The 14,788-nt window shown below is 40.2% G+C and overlaps 3 protein-coding genes across 4 annotated transcripts; 1 reads left to right on the top strand and 2 right to left on the bottom strand.

Annotated features, from left to right (window-relative positions):
• Nucleotides 1-917: 917 nt before the first annotated feature.
• Nucleotides 918-3,562, top strand: LOC141811714 (septum-promoting GTP-binding protein 1-like). The gene is made up of 6 exons (XM_074699760.1): nt 918-1,245; nt 1,329-1,449; nt 1,532-1,628; nt 1,737-1,776; nt 1,896-1,979; nt 2,869-3,562. Exons 1-6 carry the CDS (start codon nt 964-966, stop codon nt 3,031-3,033), a joined length of 789 nt encoding a protein of 262 aa, XP_074555861.1. The 5' UTR covers nt 918-963; the 3' UTR covers nt 3,034-3,562.
• A 499-nt stretch (nt 3,563-4,061) lies between these two features.
• On the bottom strand, nt 4,062-11,551 carry LOC141811414 (autophagy-related protein 18f-like). Of its 2 annotated transcripts, XM_074699464.1 has the most exons (9): nt 10,932-11,551; nt 10,336-10,474; nt 10,016-10,266; nt 9,510-9,941; nt 9,018-9,254; nt 8,096-8,929; nt 7,837-8,000; nt 7,340-7,686; nt 4,062-4,412 (listed from the first exon to the last, which is right to left on the bottom strand). In XM_074699464.1, exons 1-8 carry the CDS (start codon nt 11,124-11,126, stop codon nt 7,395-7,397), a joined length of 2,544 nt encoding a protein of 847 aa, XP_074555565.1. In that variant the 5' UTR covers nt 11,127-11,551; the 3' UTR covers nt 4,062-4,412; nt 7,340-7,394. The 2 variants fall into 2 exon arrangements, with proteins under 2 accessions (XP_074555565.1, XP_074555564.1); XM_074699463.1 differs by having other exon boundaries at nt 10,016-10,474.
• Nucleotides 11,552-12,490: 939 nt separating this feature from the next.
• Nucleotides 12,491-14,422, bottom strand: LOC141848196 (pentatricopeptide repeat-containing protein At1g74630). The gene has a single exon (XM_074736258.1). It carries the CDS (start codon nt 14,420-14,422, stop codon nt 12,491-12,493), a length of 1,932 nt encoding a protein of 643 aa, XP_074592359.1.
• Between the last annotated feature and the right edge of the window lie 366 nt (nt 14,423-14,788).

Raw genomic sequence — 14,788 nt, 5'->3', positions numbered from 1 at the left:
ATATAATTTTGAGATTGATAAACAAGCTCGAGTTCGAGCTTGTTAAGCACGTAATCGAGCTCGAGTTCAAGCTCGTTAAGCACGTAATCGAACTCGAGTTCGAGCTCGTGAAAATCCATATAATACATGAAAATCAACTACATACAAAACATGAAAATCACTTGTAAAAATAAATACATAACATATAAAATCAAAATCAAAATCATAAGTATCAAATTAACAAAACATTAAACAACTTAAAATGTCAGCACATGCCACATAAATCATTCACACTTAATAGTTCTTAACCATACATAATATGAAAATTACAAGTAAAGAAATATAAAACCATCATAAATCATGTTACACAACAAACAGTAAAATTCACAAGTTCAAATCCAAACACGAGTTTCTTAACAAACATGTTCGCAAGCCTTCTAACAACACGTTCGTGAGCCTCTTAACGAACACGTTCGCGAGCCTCTTAACGAACACGTTCACGAGCTCACGAATCAAATACTATTAAGCTCGAGCTCGGCTCGATAATATTTTCGAGCTCGAAATCAAGTTCGAGCTCGGCTCGTTAACGTAATCGAACAAACTCAAACAAATTTTTTTTCGAATTAAGATCCGAATAGTTCGTGAACGGCTTGATTTGATTACACCCCTAGTTAAGAAGGAAAAGGAAGTCAACCTGAGTCAAGCAGGAAAGCAATTGAATGGCCCGACGGTTGTGGCTGACCAAGGTGGCCATTTTGGAGGACGACGACGTTGCGGAGTCTCGCGCCAAATAGAAGCGGCGCGAGGGAGCCCGAATCGGGCGCCACGAGTGACGACAACGTCAGATGCCCCAATAACAACCTCCCTTCTTCGTACCTCCTTGACCTCAATGGCCCATTCCGTCACCACCTCCTCCTCCTCCTCCTCCTCTTCCCAAATTCCCTCCGCCGCCGCCGTCGCCGTCGCCGTCGCCGTCGACCCGCCATGCCCCGCCTCCGCTCCCTCCTCCGCCCCGACCGCTTCCTCCGCCTTGCCTTCCTCCGCCGCTTTCTCCGCGCCGTCTGGGACCTCCTCCGCTCCTGCTCCTCCTACCCCGGCCGCGCGCGGTACCGTCGCCTCAAGGGCTGCTTAGCTGCCTCGCGCCTCGATGCGCCGGATGGCCCTCGCTCGACTGCCTCTCCGGACCTCGAGGCCGCTGATCCCGACCTGATCACGCTCAAGATTAGCCTCCTCGGCGATCGCCGCACGGGCAAAACCAGCTTCATGGTACCGTAAAATCGCATCTTCCTTTGGTGATATTTGACGATTGCTTTGGCTATTCCTTGATGAGGCCTGTCTTTTGGTGGCAGATCAAGTATGTGGGAGATGGGGAAGGGCATACGGGCCTCCAGGAGGCAGGGTTGAATTCGATGGATAAGATATTATTTGTGCGTGGAGCTAGGATTGCGTTTAGTATTTGGGATGTTGGAGGTGAAATAATTGTTTTTATTCTGTTCCATATCAAATTTTAGTCAGACTTGGGGCGTAAGATCTTCCATGTTGGTAATTGCAGGGGATGACCATTCCCTCAATCACATGCCTGAAGTTTGTAAAGGGGCGGTAGCTCTTTTGATCATGTTTGATCTTACCAATCGATCTACTCTAAACAAGTTCGTTCCTTCGATCTTCTTCTTCTTCTTCAATTGCTCCTCTTTTTGTTTGCTAGAATACACTCTCGAAACTAATCTCTAATTGGTATGCTCCCTCATCTCTTTCAGCGCCATTGGATGGTTCCAAAGAGCAAGAAATTGGAACAAGGTGCAAAATTTTCCTATTTCTGCTGTATCGTCTCTACTAATTATGGCTCTTACTGTTGTTTTCCTTCTCCCAACCATACTAACATTCTGTTTCCATTCTCTTTCCTCTGCATCATTCAGACTGCAGTTCCAGTTCTGGTAGGAACCAAATTTGATGAGTTTGTTCAGCTTCCACTTGAAATGCAGTGGACAATTGTGAATCAGGTAATCTATCCCAATCTTTAATTCAGATATTCGATGTTCCTATATTGTTTCTCAAGAACAATTTCCCTTTTGAATTATCAACTATACATTCCAGTGCAATTGATCTGATCAAGGATTTTTAGATATCTCACCAAGTCCCAGCCTTGTAGATTTAGACCGCTAGGTTGGTTCTTCCAATGCCTGAATCTAATTTGCACATTTCATATGTAGTATTTCTACATGATCATTTCAACTTGCGATTAGGTCAATGAGTCACATAGCTGTATTGATCTGAAAACTTATTTAAATGCTTCAGCACTTTAATTATGCATTGTTAGCTGGCAATTGATATCCAAAAGTTTAGGGATGTGTGTTGCTCTTATAGAAAATGGATAAACTCTATTAAATATGTCTCTATGACAATGGTCTCAATAGGTTGTCAGAGGACTTAGTCTGGACATTATCATGTACCACCTATAACAAGAATCATAACATTAAACAGGTGGTCCTCATATCCTGTTGGATTCTGTCATGGGTGTCCCAGCCTTTAAGATCTGAGGAAGGACAAATGAGCTTAGGATTTTCTTTTTCTGGGTCCATCCTAGTAAAAGCTTTTTGAACTTTCCACATTGCCAGATCATGAAGTGGAACTTTTAAAACCCTTTTGTGGTGTCTTCTCATAGTTAGATAGTTACTTAACAATGGCTGAAATATATGATTCTCTTCCCTTTGTTAAATATACAACTTCTTTGTGAATCTGAACCATTCTCAGGAGGAATTGAATTTATCAATTTGTCTGATCATTTATATTTAGGTATCATTTTACCATAACTGTTTTTTTTTTGTATTTCATTTTTTCAATGTCAATTTGGATCAACAAAAGCTCTTTTTTTCCCCCTAATCTCTGTAGGCCAGAGCATATGCAAGGGCTATGAAAGCGACACTCTTCTTCTCAAGTGCCAACCACAACATTAATGTTAATAAGATTTTTAAGTTTATAGCCGCCAAGCTCTTTAATTTACCATGGTCATTGGAGAGAAATCTCACTGTTGGAGAGCCTATCATTGATTTTTAGGAGTTCTAATTTTTAACTTTAAATTCTCTCATCTATTTTGGCCATTGCTTGAGCTTCATTGTAAGTGTGAGGTTGTATAGTAATGCCTTTTGAGATTATCCTTTTCCCCTACAAAGCTCGACGCACTACATTGGATATTATACAAAAAATGTGGTAAGACTTGAAGATCTGTGAAAAAACTTCTTCTGTGAGGCAATTGAGCAGGGATAAAATGCTACTGTGAATGACCTCTAGAGAACAAAAGGCAGAGCTGAAAGACCACATTAGGCACTCGCGTGCAAGCTGAGCAACCACTGATCGAGCTTCGATGGCTAGACAAAGTCCCACCGGAAGGGTGCCGGGGCCGTGTGAACCCTTCAGCCATTGCCACTGCAAAATATTTGAACTGTCCAAGCCTTGCCCCAAACTCTGCCTGAAGCCAGCATCAGAGGTAGATGTTGCTGGTGATGCTCCAATAGTGCATTTTCATTTTCTTTTTTGGATTTTCTCGCTAGCTATTGTTTGTCATATCGAACAATTTAACCTTCATTTATTTGTCCATTTGTCCTTTCATTTGAGAAAACCTTAAGATTCTTCAAACAATCAATCCAAGTTGTAAACAAGTTTGTCTCTCTTCTGCGAGGAAAATCAACTACTTGAGCAAAAAAATGGATCCACAAAGTGGTTAAGATAAACGACACACATAGAAGAAGATGGAGGAAAACTTGAGGGAGGAACAAACACAGAGCTTTCCCAAGCTGAATTTTGGCTGAAATCAAAATAATGACAGACTAAAGAACATCAAAAAACGATGAGATCTTCACGCGATAGTTGTACGAGCCGAATGCCTGCGATGAACTCATAGCCACATTGTATAACTTTTGTGGGGACCTTCTCGTGATTCTACTATCCTTTGACTTAAACCAGCTTCAGAACTCCAAGCACTGAAAACAGCATCAATATCGTCTAGTGCAACAAGTGTGAGTACAACTAGAACAAGAGCAGAACAGCAAACATACAGTATCTTATAGAAAGTACATTATGTCTCATTTTCCTTTGAAATCTAAAGGGAGAGATATGTTTGAGTAAAGAAACAAACAATCACTTACAGTATTCATCAAATCTACATTTTTGTACACAAGGCAGATGCTCTGTATATGTACAAGTTAGGGATGTTTATTAGATATCTGATGTATATACTTTTGTTTTTAATTCACAAATGTTACGAGTAATGAAATTCCAACTTGCTAACATTAGAACCTTCCATTTAGAGATCAACCATTTCTCTGCTTCACATTTCGGCGAGATGTATTCACAAATATATGTGGCTAAGGTTAATAATACCTTCAGAGTAAATAAAAGAATAGTTTCTACACGGCCTGAGACTTCAGGAGACTCATCTGTGAAGGAAGGAAAAAACCAATGTTAGATTGTAAGTGAATAGATGCCCCAATAATAACCAAAATGATGTCCTTAAAGCTAATTAAGTATATTTTGATTTCAATCAAAACAAAAACATAGATGAAAATGCTCCAAGATGATATATACTAGTTATTTGACAGGAAATTACCGATTAAAGAGGTCGTAAAATTGTTGTGTTTACATGTTAGTCCATAATTATGGAATTTGCCTTCTCCGATTTCTTTCTGTTTCCTATTTTAGAAAACTTATCCTTATTCCTTTCAGGATGATGGAATAAGATCCCTGGTTGTTTTTCCAATTTTTTCTTGCTCGTGGTATTAGAGCTTGGAACAACCATGGCCAACTCTTTTGCCTCGATCGCACCATCAACACCCCTCCCACCTAATTCTACAGCTTCTCTAAACTTTGATAATCATTTTTTATTATTATTCAACATAAAATAAATGGAAGAAACTTCAAAGAAGGGTTTTGTACTGTTCTTGTAAGAACAACAATATCTATGGGGCATGGCCACCTCCATCTGTTAACGCACCAGAGAAGAGAACTGTCAAATACAACTATTGATAGATATAAGGCTGGTAAAGCTAAATTCCTTAAAGTGTCATTCTCAATTGATATCTACTTGGACTAGGAATTATTTTAACTTAATATACAAAATGTCTTCCTAAATAGAGAACTTGAGGAAGAAATCTACATGAGGACTCCACCAAGGTTTGAGAAAGGAGACAGTGTACAAGCTGAAATCCCCACTGTATGGCTAGAAGCAGAGTCACCTAGAGACTATTCAAGGGGTTTGCGTTGCTCAGTTCGTGTACAAGCAAGGGCAAGCAAATCACACTTTATTTACAAAGAATTTAGCTAGCTAGGAAAGAAATGTACATTGCTTATATTACCGGTGATGAAATTCATGAAAATGTCAAACTCAAGCAGAAATTGAAGGCCAAATTTAAGGTTAAAGGCCTCAGAAAATGAGCTACTTTAGGGAATGCAAAGAAGTCAAAGCAAAGCAAAAAAAAATTTATTTAAAGAAATAAACAAGGATGCTAGGATGTAGTTCCATGGGCATCTCACTTGAAAGAAACAAAAAAATGGAGGGAGGATAAAAATGATCCCTTGTTTGACAAGGGAATATATCTGTGACTAGTTGGTCAATTATTATTTTTTTTTTCTCGCTCAGCTTATATTACCTATGCATAAGTGTTGTGAGTCAATTTATGTACTCACCTAATCAAAACACTTAAACATTGTGCATCATATTCTTAAATATATAAACGGAACGCCTAACTCCTAGAAAAGGATTGATATTTTCAAAAGAATGAAAAAGAAGAGGTTGAAGGTTTTGCAAATTCTTAAGCAAGATTAGAATGTTGTTCATAGTCAACCAACTTCAGAATTTTACGCCAAGCTATGAGCGTATTTGGTCACTTGGAGAAGTTAAAAAAAAAAAAAAAACAATCAGTTGTAACACATAGTAGTATAGATTCAAAGCCATTGCCTAGGGAATTTGAGTTGATTTGTTTGCAGAGATTGATGGAAGACTTGCAATTGTCACTTGCTCATCCAATAATACTCTATAGTGATGGTAAGTCTGCTATAAACAATGTTAATAATCCTACGCAGTATAAAAGAATGAAACATGTACAGATAAATTAAAGATTTATAAAGGAGGAGATTAGAAGAAATAAACCTCATTTATATTCCAACAACTAGTTAAGAGTATTGCCACGACATAGACTTTTTAATTCAACAGCAAGTTAAGAATGATAGATATCTCACCTTCTCGAGGAGTGTTGGAAAATCAACAGAAGATCCCTAGGAGGATCAACTATTACCTATTGTATCATTCTCCTAAAATTATTGTATGTACCTTTACTTTAGGGATCCTTTGTATTTCATATTTCCTATTTTAGAACAATACTTATTGTTCATTCAAAATGATGGAATAAAATAACCAATTTTCCTGAATACTTTTTCTTATTTCAGGTTCTAGTTAGAATGCTAACTAAGATGGGGGGAAAAAATAGGCTACTATGAATTAAACACCTTGGAGAGAGATCATAATTCTACATGTTACTTATATCACCTATTCTACACTACCTGTTCTACACTGTTATTAACATTTAATAGCATATTTCATGTGTCTTGTGTTACAAATATGTTCTTTATGTGGAAGGAAGAATTGGATAGATTAATTAATACTTTACTGCATATATGATAATCCTTTTTATCAATATAAATAAATATTTAATATTTCTAATACTGAGTATATACACAGCATATCACATGTGCACTATAGAATGGGTCAAAAGTATAAAAGCATAAGGCTTGCATATGCTTTTTGAAAGCATGGTTTTAATAAGAATGCTTAAGACGGGGGGAAATTACTACTTCACTTCTCAACTTACTATCTAAAACAAGTCAAACTTTACCATCTCCTATTTTCCTGTGGCACTATCATTCAGTTGTAGAATAAACATGCAATTTCAAGCTGAATTGATTAAATGGTTATAAGTACAAACTCAGACCAACATGTACAATCAGTCAACAATTGGAACAACGACAAAAAAAACACTGTTAAATCAAAATTGATTGGCTAACTACTAATCCCAATAGCTCAAACTCGTAGGAAAGAGATTAATTTATATTATATTGTTAACATTTTCCTTTTTATGAGTGGGTGAAATACTTGACATGCTCTTAACACATGAATTTATTAGATATAATTTTTTAAACACCGGTGGGATTCAAATCCATGATCTCCTGCTCTAATACCATGTTAGAGTTGGGGCTAACCACTATTGCTAAAAGCTTGAACTGATAAGAAAGAAATAAATTTATATTAACAGATACCAAGCACAAATGGTATAAAAGATATTGGTAGAGTAAATTCAGAATTCAAGAATACCTTGACTGATGCCATTTTAGTTTTCATCTGAGAAGATCCTTGATTTCACATTCTTTCAGTTGTCTATATGCTCAAGCTGTGCCTCCAACATCGGGCTTTCACTATCATGCAAATGTTCAGTTAAATTATCTTGGTCATCAAAGTTATTTACAAAACCTTCAGTTTCTGCTATGGACTGATTCAAGCCATTATGGCTGCTCCCATTTGGAGATTCAGCTACTGGTGGACTACCATAACCATGGTCCAAGGTACTATAGCTTATTGTGCGTGAATGGCTTCCATTGTCTGATTGTCCTGATTTCTGCTGAACCAAAGGGTTTGTTTTGTTGCCAACAGAAGCATTTATTCTGAAATGAGAAAATGCACATTTATATGATATGAAAATCAGCACAGACTGTCAACAAAGTCAATGACAATTTGACCAATTTTCTAATGCTTGAATAATCCATTATATGACATGGATGATTTTAGTATAGTAATAAAAAATGATACCAGACCTTGGTTTCTGGAGCCTGGATGTATGGTAGTCAAAAACTGGTACTAGGCCTTTTGATCTAGCCTCAATTGTACGGCTTGTGATATTTTCTATGTCAATTTCCCCATGGTAAGTACTGCTATCATATGCTTTAATATTCTCATTCATCATCACTTGGAAGCATATCTACAAAGTAAATTTTATGAATCAAACAAGAATGAGTCATATTTCTGTAGAAAATAGTTTGTCAAGACTAAACCTAGAGAAAGACAAGCAATCACCTGTGACTTTGCCCATAGGGGAGTCTGAGCATCATGTGTATGCAACTCAACTTCTGATAAGTATGCGTGTTGATTTTCTTCCACACCAAGATTAGTTCTCATGTCTACACTGGTACCAGCAGGCTGAACAGTTCCCTTTTTGTTCACTTTCTGCAAATGTTTAGTAGTACTCTGGTTGTTCAAATGGTCCCTATATATGTCCACATTATCACACTTGTCTCTTCTATTTCGTTTATGACAGACATCCCATTTCTGAAGCGCCTCAATATTGAACCGTGAATCGGCTTCCTTTGTTGACTGATATGAACTATTATTACCTATGCCAGACACATTGATGCCATAATGATCACCATTGCGTTCCCTCAACACGTACTGTATAATGGAGCCAGCAGGAGAGAAAATCAGTAAATAATATGTTGACATCACTGAGCTGAAGTCAGTGTGAAGACGAGAATCCTTGAAGTTATGGAAAACTGAAGCAATGACACCACTAAGTGGACTGACTTTACCAGTAGCTGCTGCAGCAGCACCAGTGACAGCACCTTTTAGACCTTGATTCCCATTTCTTATTCTAGTTACAGATGATAACGTGACTGGAGTCCCAGATGAAAGAAGGCCCACATGCATATGGTTTGGAGAAGATGAATCATAAGATGAAGTTTCTTCTGCATGGACTGTTTCTGACCCATAGAAGTTGTTTGCAAACTGAACCTCACCTGAATGAGGCTTTGTAGCAGCTTCAAACGAAGAGAGTGAAAACAGGTGACTGGTTCCTCTTGATGAGCTTATCATTATCCATTTGCTGTCATAACTAAAACTGATATCCTGAATAATCTGATACAGGAGACAGACCAAATCAATTAATTTAATGTCATATAGGTCAAGATAAATAAATATGAAATGAAACAATAAAAACAATTACCGCATTTGTGATGCCACGCTGCAACCTATAAAGATGAATATAAGATCCTTTTGCATCAGACTCAGTAGAACCTGGATTTGGAGAGGGCATAATACCAAAAATGTTGATGTTGTGACCATGAACCGAAGCTGTCACCAATAACATTCCACTAGGGTCAAAGCATAATGCAGAAATGGGACATGAGTGTGCCCTGAACTGAACTATTACTGATTTGGAAAGAATATCTCGAACTATGACCTAAAAAAAATTCAGAGAGAAACGATTAATTTCAGGGTAGATAGTTACTTACTTCTTGGTGATTACTAAAATCTATAACCAATTTCAATCCTAATTTATTCCAAATCTTGAAATAAGTTTAATAGATAGCAAAGTCAAGAATATCGACTGCACTATCACAGAAAAGTCAAAACAAAAATGGCGTGAATATTGTCAATTTTTCATGTTATCTAGGTGCTCCAAAAGTTTATTTCACATGAGAGTACAATTTCATACCATGCCCACATATTCGGTATCAGATAGTTGCTCGTTCATGGTATCATTGAGTTTTAAACTGGAATTTCCATGTCTTGCAGAGCCACTGTCATCAGTGAGAAAATCCGAATAATATTTTGAGAGCTTCCTATATCCAATGTCTCCAAGTGTCACTAAACCAACAGCTAACTGCTTGCTTGATTCTTTTGCGAAGTTTGCTACCAAACCACTGTTAGGATGTGACACTGATACACTTTTAGCTGAACTCAGATGTTTAGGACTGACACGGCCAGTATTTGAAGCAGCAAGAAGTTTACCACTATAGGCCAACCACCTTGTACCAATTGACAATGGTCCATAGCCTAACCCACTAGAATCGGGATATGCTGCACCTATTGGGTAAGTAAGAATCGTATAGCATCTTGCCAAAGTGGCAGCATCAAAACAAGTTATCTGTATAATGAACCTCTGGGTTAGTCGTATGTTTGCGAGATAATCCATGTGAAACATGAAAAAGTAATACTGACCTGGGTAGCTTGAGAAACCACAATTAACTGAGAACTGCATCTGACAGAGATGATAGATGCCCTAAATTTTAAGACATGTGCATACTCATGGGTCCTTAGAGAATAAAATCGGATACAAAAAGGCAACAGACTGTCACTTCGTGTGTCCTGATCAGTTGCGGATCCATCAAAAGAAGAACCAAACCCTTCATGGTTGTTGCCATCCAAAGTCGCAGAACCCACCCCAACAACAATAAGAAAAGGACGAACTCCTGCAAAGTTATCTTGAGACTTCTTTGATGGATATAATTTCTTTTGCATTTGAAGGAAGGAAACAGGACCATCATGTCTTGATGCGATCTGTCTCACATCTTCTGCCTGATCAACATCCCAGACTTGGAAGCCAGATCTGTAACCCAACAAGAGAACTAACCTAAAGCATCCTTCATATTCCAACTTGTCAAATCCAGCCCATTGCACCTTTTCAATAACAAGATATGAGATGGATTTGCATTGTATAATATGAATGGACTTTATGCTAAGCACAAAAATGGCTAATTCTTCCATACCGTGAGAATTATGACAAAGCAACAAATATAAGAATATGAGATGGATTTACATAAATTCTGGAACATTATCAGCTGAAATTTTATTTCTTTAATGCCGTGAGAAGATGTTTGTGAAATAAAAAATTGCCTTTAACTCCATGTAGGAAGGAATATTGCTTTCTATAAGAGAAAACAAGTTGAAATTAGCATATTAGCTCCATTGAAAGACGAAGCATCTGATCAGTCAATTTAAAGGAAGAAAAGAAAAGGCATGCGATTGAACCTAATTCATTGATCAATGCCGATATGTCGAGAGGTTTGTAGTTGAATCAATGCAAATATAAAACTCTTTTTTTTTCGCATCAGAAGTACAAGCCTGTAAACTCTACCTGGTCGCGGCCTGCATCCTCATGGCAATCAGACATCGAAGACACTATCGACGCCCCTGCTGAACGCACAGTAGACGCGACGTTGGACGCGCCTGACGACATAATCCTGACGTAGTTCGCCAGCGACCGCGCCGAGAAGAACCCGTTGCCGGCACCGCCCTTGCCATTCCTATGCCTGTGCGCATCGTTCCTCATCCTCCAAACGCAATCCACCAGGAAAAAAAAACGAACAAGACGAAGACAACGGGATAAACAAACAAACAGGCAACTTTGGCTCGTCAAAGACGCAATGCCTTGCTTATCATGAACCGACTCTTTGGACTTCTCTTTCGCAATAAGAAACAACGAAATCCCTCCCCTAGCTGACCAATACCGCCGCCGCCTCGAAGAGCTCGAGACGAGCAGATCAAAATCAAAAAGAATCCGATTTCTGGATCAAAACAATCGATTGCTAACCAAAAAGGGGAGGTCTGCGGATCTTCCGAAGCTTTCCGTGAGCCTATCTTCTGCCCCTACAGAGGAGGATAACAAAATCGAGAAGCAAACTGAAGGATTTCTCTCAATCACCAACCAGAAGAGACTCGTTCACGTCTCCCCACCGCCCCTTCCTTCTCAATCCCTCTCAAATGTATTATTTCTCGAAATCAATTTTTCTTTCCGCAAATTCTATTAATTATTAACGCGGAATCTTACACTTAACCCCGTTAATTATATAATTTCATCTTTTACAACGGTAAACATCACATGGCTCTCCGTTTCAGTTCTATCCGTTCGGAGGACAACAGTCAACAGCTGTCTGAAATAACATATTTATCCTTATAAATTTTATTATTATAAATACACACCGCAAACATTGATTGATAAATACGTTTTAGGAATTATTATTATATTTCCACACCGCAGAATTAATTTTGAAAATAGATGAAAATCTAAAATATAATATATATATATATATATATATATATATATATATACGATTTTGATATTCTGCGCGCCTTCTTGTGCACGTCCGTGAGCACCATCCAATCCACCATCCATCACCCGATCGCGCATTAGATTTGATAGTCCAAATGTGATAATGCACAGTGTCACTCCCCCCAACCGACACCCGCCGCTGCCGGCCGCCATTGCCGCGCCGTCCGACCGCCGGCCCAGGCACGATTGATGCGTCACTCGTTGGCGCATCGGTCAGCGTCAGATTCCGCCGAATTGTGACAGGAATCTGATGAAATTTGACCGAAAATGTAATCGGAAACGCGACCAGCAATGATGCCGATTGATCGACACGTTGGCGAGTGACGCGTCGATCGGGCCCAATCTAGCGGCCAACGGTGGTTGGACGGCGCGACAAGAGTGGCCGGAAGCAGAGGGAAAAGTCGGCTGTGTCGCACACGAGGTCGCGCAGCGCGGATCGCACAGAATATCAGATCTGTATATATATATATTCAAAAATCAAGCTCTAAAAAATGAACGAGTCGATACTAATTTCTGTGATGTCGAAGAAGAAGACTGAAAAGTAAGCGGGAAGAAGAAGACAGCAAAGATGCTGCAGACACCGATCACCAGTAGTCTCGACAAGAACAAGAACCATTTTTGAAAGAATGAAACCTACTTCGATCCCTCACCACAACTTCCCTTTCATATACCTTTGAAATGAACTTCATCACCCTGTGGCAATCCCTGCATATTCTCAAGTTCTTCACAATCCTTATAACACTTCCTTTGCTCATCCTTGCCATCCCAAAAGCCACTGCAAGCTTCTCGCTGTGCTGCGCAATGGCATCTTCCTTCTCTTCTTCTTCTATGTCATGCAAAACATTGGCGACCTCTGGAACGTAACCTTCTTCCCTAAGCCTCATCAAGATGTCTATCAACTTATCATGGGCTTCCTCTTTAACAGTGCTTTGTTCAACGTTTGCAGTGAAGGTGTACACGACCTTATCCACTTCTATGGAGCTCCAGCCTGGGCTTTTCCTGATGCTCTCGTTGCTCATTGATCTGCGCACATTGGCGGCATCCTTCCACTTACCGGCGACGGCATAAACATTGGACAGTAGAACATAGTCGCCGGAATCACCAGGTTCGACTTCTAAGAGTTTCTTCTTGACACTTTCAGCTAAATTGACATTTCCATGGATGCTACATGCGCCGAGCAATGTTCTCCATATTATGGCATTGGGTTCCAGAGGCATTTGCATTATGAAGTCGTAGGCCTTGTCGAGTAGCCCAGCTCGACCGTATAGATCGACCATGCAGCCATAGTGCTCGATCGAATGCTTGATGCCGTATACCTCGCTCATTCTGTTGAAGAAACGGTGGCCTTGCTCCACCATTCCTGAATGGCTACAAGCATAGAGGAGTGAGATGAAGGTAACCCCATCAGGCTTTGTCCCATGTCCCTCCATTTGTTTGAACAATTCAATTGCCTCGTTTCCTAGGCCCTGCATTGCCAATGCTGCGATCATGGAGGTCCAACTGATCACGCTCTTCTTTCTCATCTCTCGATCGAACACCCGGCGTGCCATTTCCATGCTCCCACACCTGGCATACAGGTCCAAGAGAGCATTAGAAACGGCAATGAAGGTGATGAGCCCAGACTTCTGCAAGTGGCCGTGTAGAACCTTGCCGGTCTCGAAGGCCCCAGCTTGGGAGCAAGCCGACAGGATGCCGGTCAAGCTTACTTCATTCGGCCGGAGGCCCTCCATCAGCAATTGCTGAAAGAAACCGAAAGCGTCGCGGAAAAGACCTTGACTTGCGAACCCAACGATCATGGTGCTCCAGGATACAGGGTCCTTTTGAAGCATGGAGTCGAATAGTCTTCTGGCCGCTTCCAGCTCTCCCGCTTTGGTGTAGCCGGCGAGCATGATGTTCCAAGAAGTCAGATTCCTCCATGGCATTTCGTCGAACAGCTTCCCTGCATTTTCGACGTCGCCGTCCCGGAAATGAGCGGTGATGATCGCGTTCCAGGCGACAACATTTGGTTGGGGAATATCGTCGAACGCCTTCCGGGCGGAGGCGACGCGGCCGCATTCGGCGTACATGCTGACCAGCGTGGTCGCCACGAAGAGGTGGGCGTCGAGGCCGTGGTGAATGGCGTGGGAGTGGATCTGGCAGCCGAGGGCGAGGGACTGGAAGTCGGCGGCCGCTTTGAGGAGGAAGGCGAAGGAGAAGCTATCGGGAGCGATGGAGAGGAGGCGCATGCGGGAGTAGAGGAGGAGGGCGCGGTGCGGGGAGACGTCGGAGTGGGATAGAGCGCGGATGAGGGTGTTGTGCATGAAGGCGTCGGGGGAGGGCACGAGGGAGAAGACGCGGAGTGCGTGGTCAAGGCCATCGGGGAGGTCGGCAGCGAAGAAGAGGAGCTTGCCGGCGACGAGGGGGTGAGCGTCGAGCCCAGCCTTGGAGGCAACAGCGTGGAGCTGCTGGAGGTGGCGGAGGGAGTTGCAGTGGCGCAGTGCGAGGAGAAGCGATTGCAGTTTGCCAACGTCACACATCACTAGTTCTGTTCCCACACAGGCAATTCTACATTTGTACTTAGTATTTTTTTTTTTGAAAAAAAAATAAAAAAACGACCTTTATTTCTAAATTATTAAAAGAGCTTCACTTTGATTTTTTTTTAATAGTGAAGGCATTTAATGTATACAATTACTCAAATATTCTTCATATTATTTTATATTGTTCAATATTAATATGTTTAATCTAAATTTTAATTTTTAATTTTTAAATTAATCAAATAGGCTGTAGCAATTCCAGTTTAGTAGTTGTTATAATAATTATAATTTTGTACCTATAATAATGAGTCTAATATATTTAACGTTTAAAAATATTTAGTAGTAGTTATAGATTAATATTGTTACAGT

Source organism: Curcuma longa, chromosome 17 (genome assembly GCF_044706935.1).
Source record: "Curcuma longa cultivar G26 ecotype Majalengka, Jawa Barat chromosome 17, ITB_CL_G26_1.1, whole genome shotgun sequence".
NCBI lineage: Eukaryota > Viridiplantae > Streptophyta > Magnoliopsida > Zingiberales > Zingiberaceae > Curcuma > Curcuma longa.
Note: the sequence above shows the minus strand (reverse complement) of the source record. Positions and strands in the feature narration are given on the sequence as shown.

Excerpts from the sequence above, each read along its gene's own strand:
- LOC141811714 (XM_074699760.1), top strand. The coding sequence starts at position 964 with ATGCCCCGCCTCCGCTCCCTCCTCCGCCCCGACCGCTTCCTCCGCCTT. Across the intron at positions 1,777-1,895 it reads GAGCAAGAAATTGGAACAAG|ACTGCAGTTCCAGTTCTGGT; the intron begins GTGCAAAATTTT and ends TGCATCATTCAG. Across the intron at positions 1,980-2,868 it reads AGTGGACAATTGTGAATCAG|GCCAGAGCATATGCAAGGGC; the intron begins GTAATCTATCCC and ends TAATCTCTGTAG.
- LOC141811414 (XM_074699463.1), bottom strand. The coding sequence starts at position 11,126 with ATGAGGAACGATGCGCACAGGCATAGGAATGGCAAGGGCGGTGCCGGC. Across the intron at positions 9,255-9,509 it reads ATACCGAATATGTGGGCATG|GTCATAGTTCGAGATATTCT; the intron begins GTATGAAATTGT and ends AATTTTTTTTAG. Across the intron at positions 7,687-7,836 it reads TCCAGGCTCCAGAAACCAAG|AATAAATGCTTCTGTTGGCA; the intron begins GTCTGGTATCAT and ends TTCTCATTTCAG.
- LOC141848196 (XM_074736258.1), bottom strand. The coding sequence starts at position 14,422 with ATGTGTGACGTTGGCAAACTGCAATCGCTTCTCCTCGCACTGCGCCAC.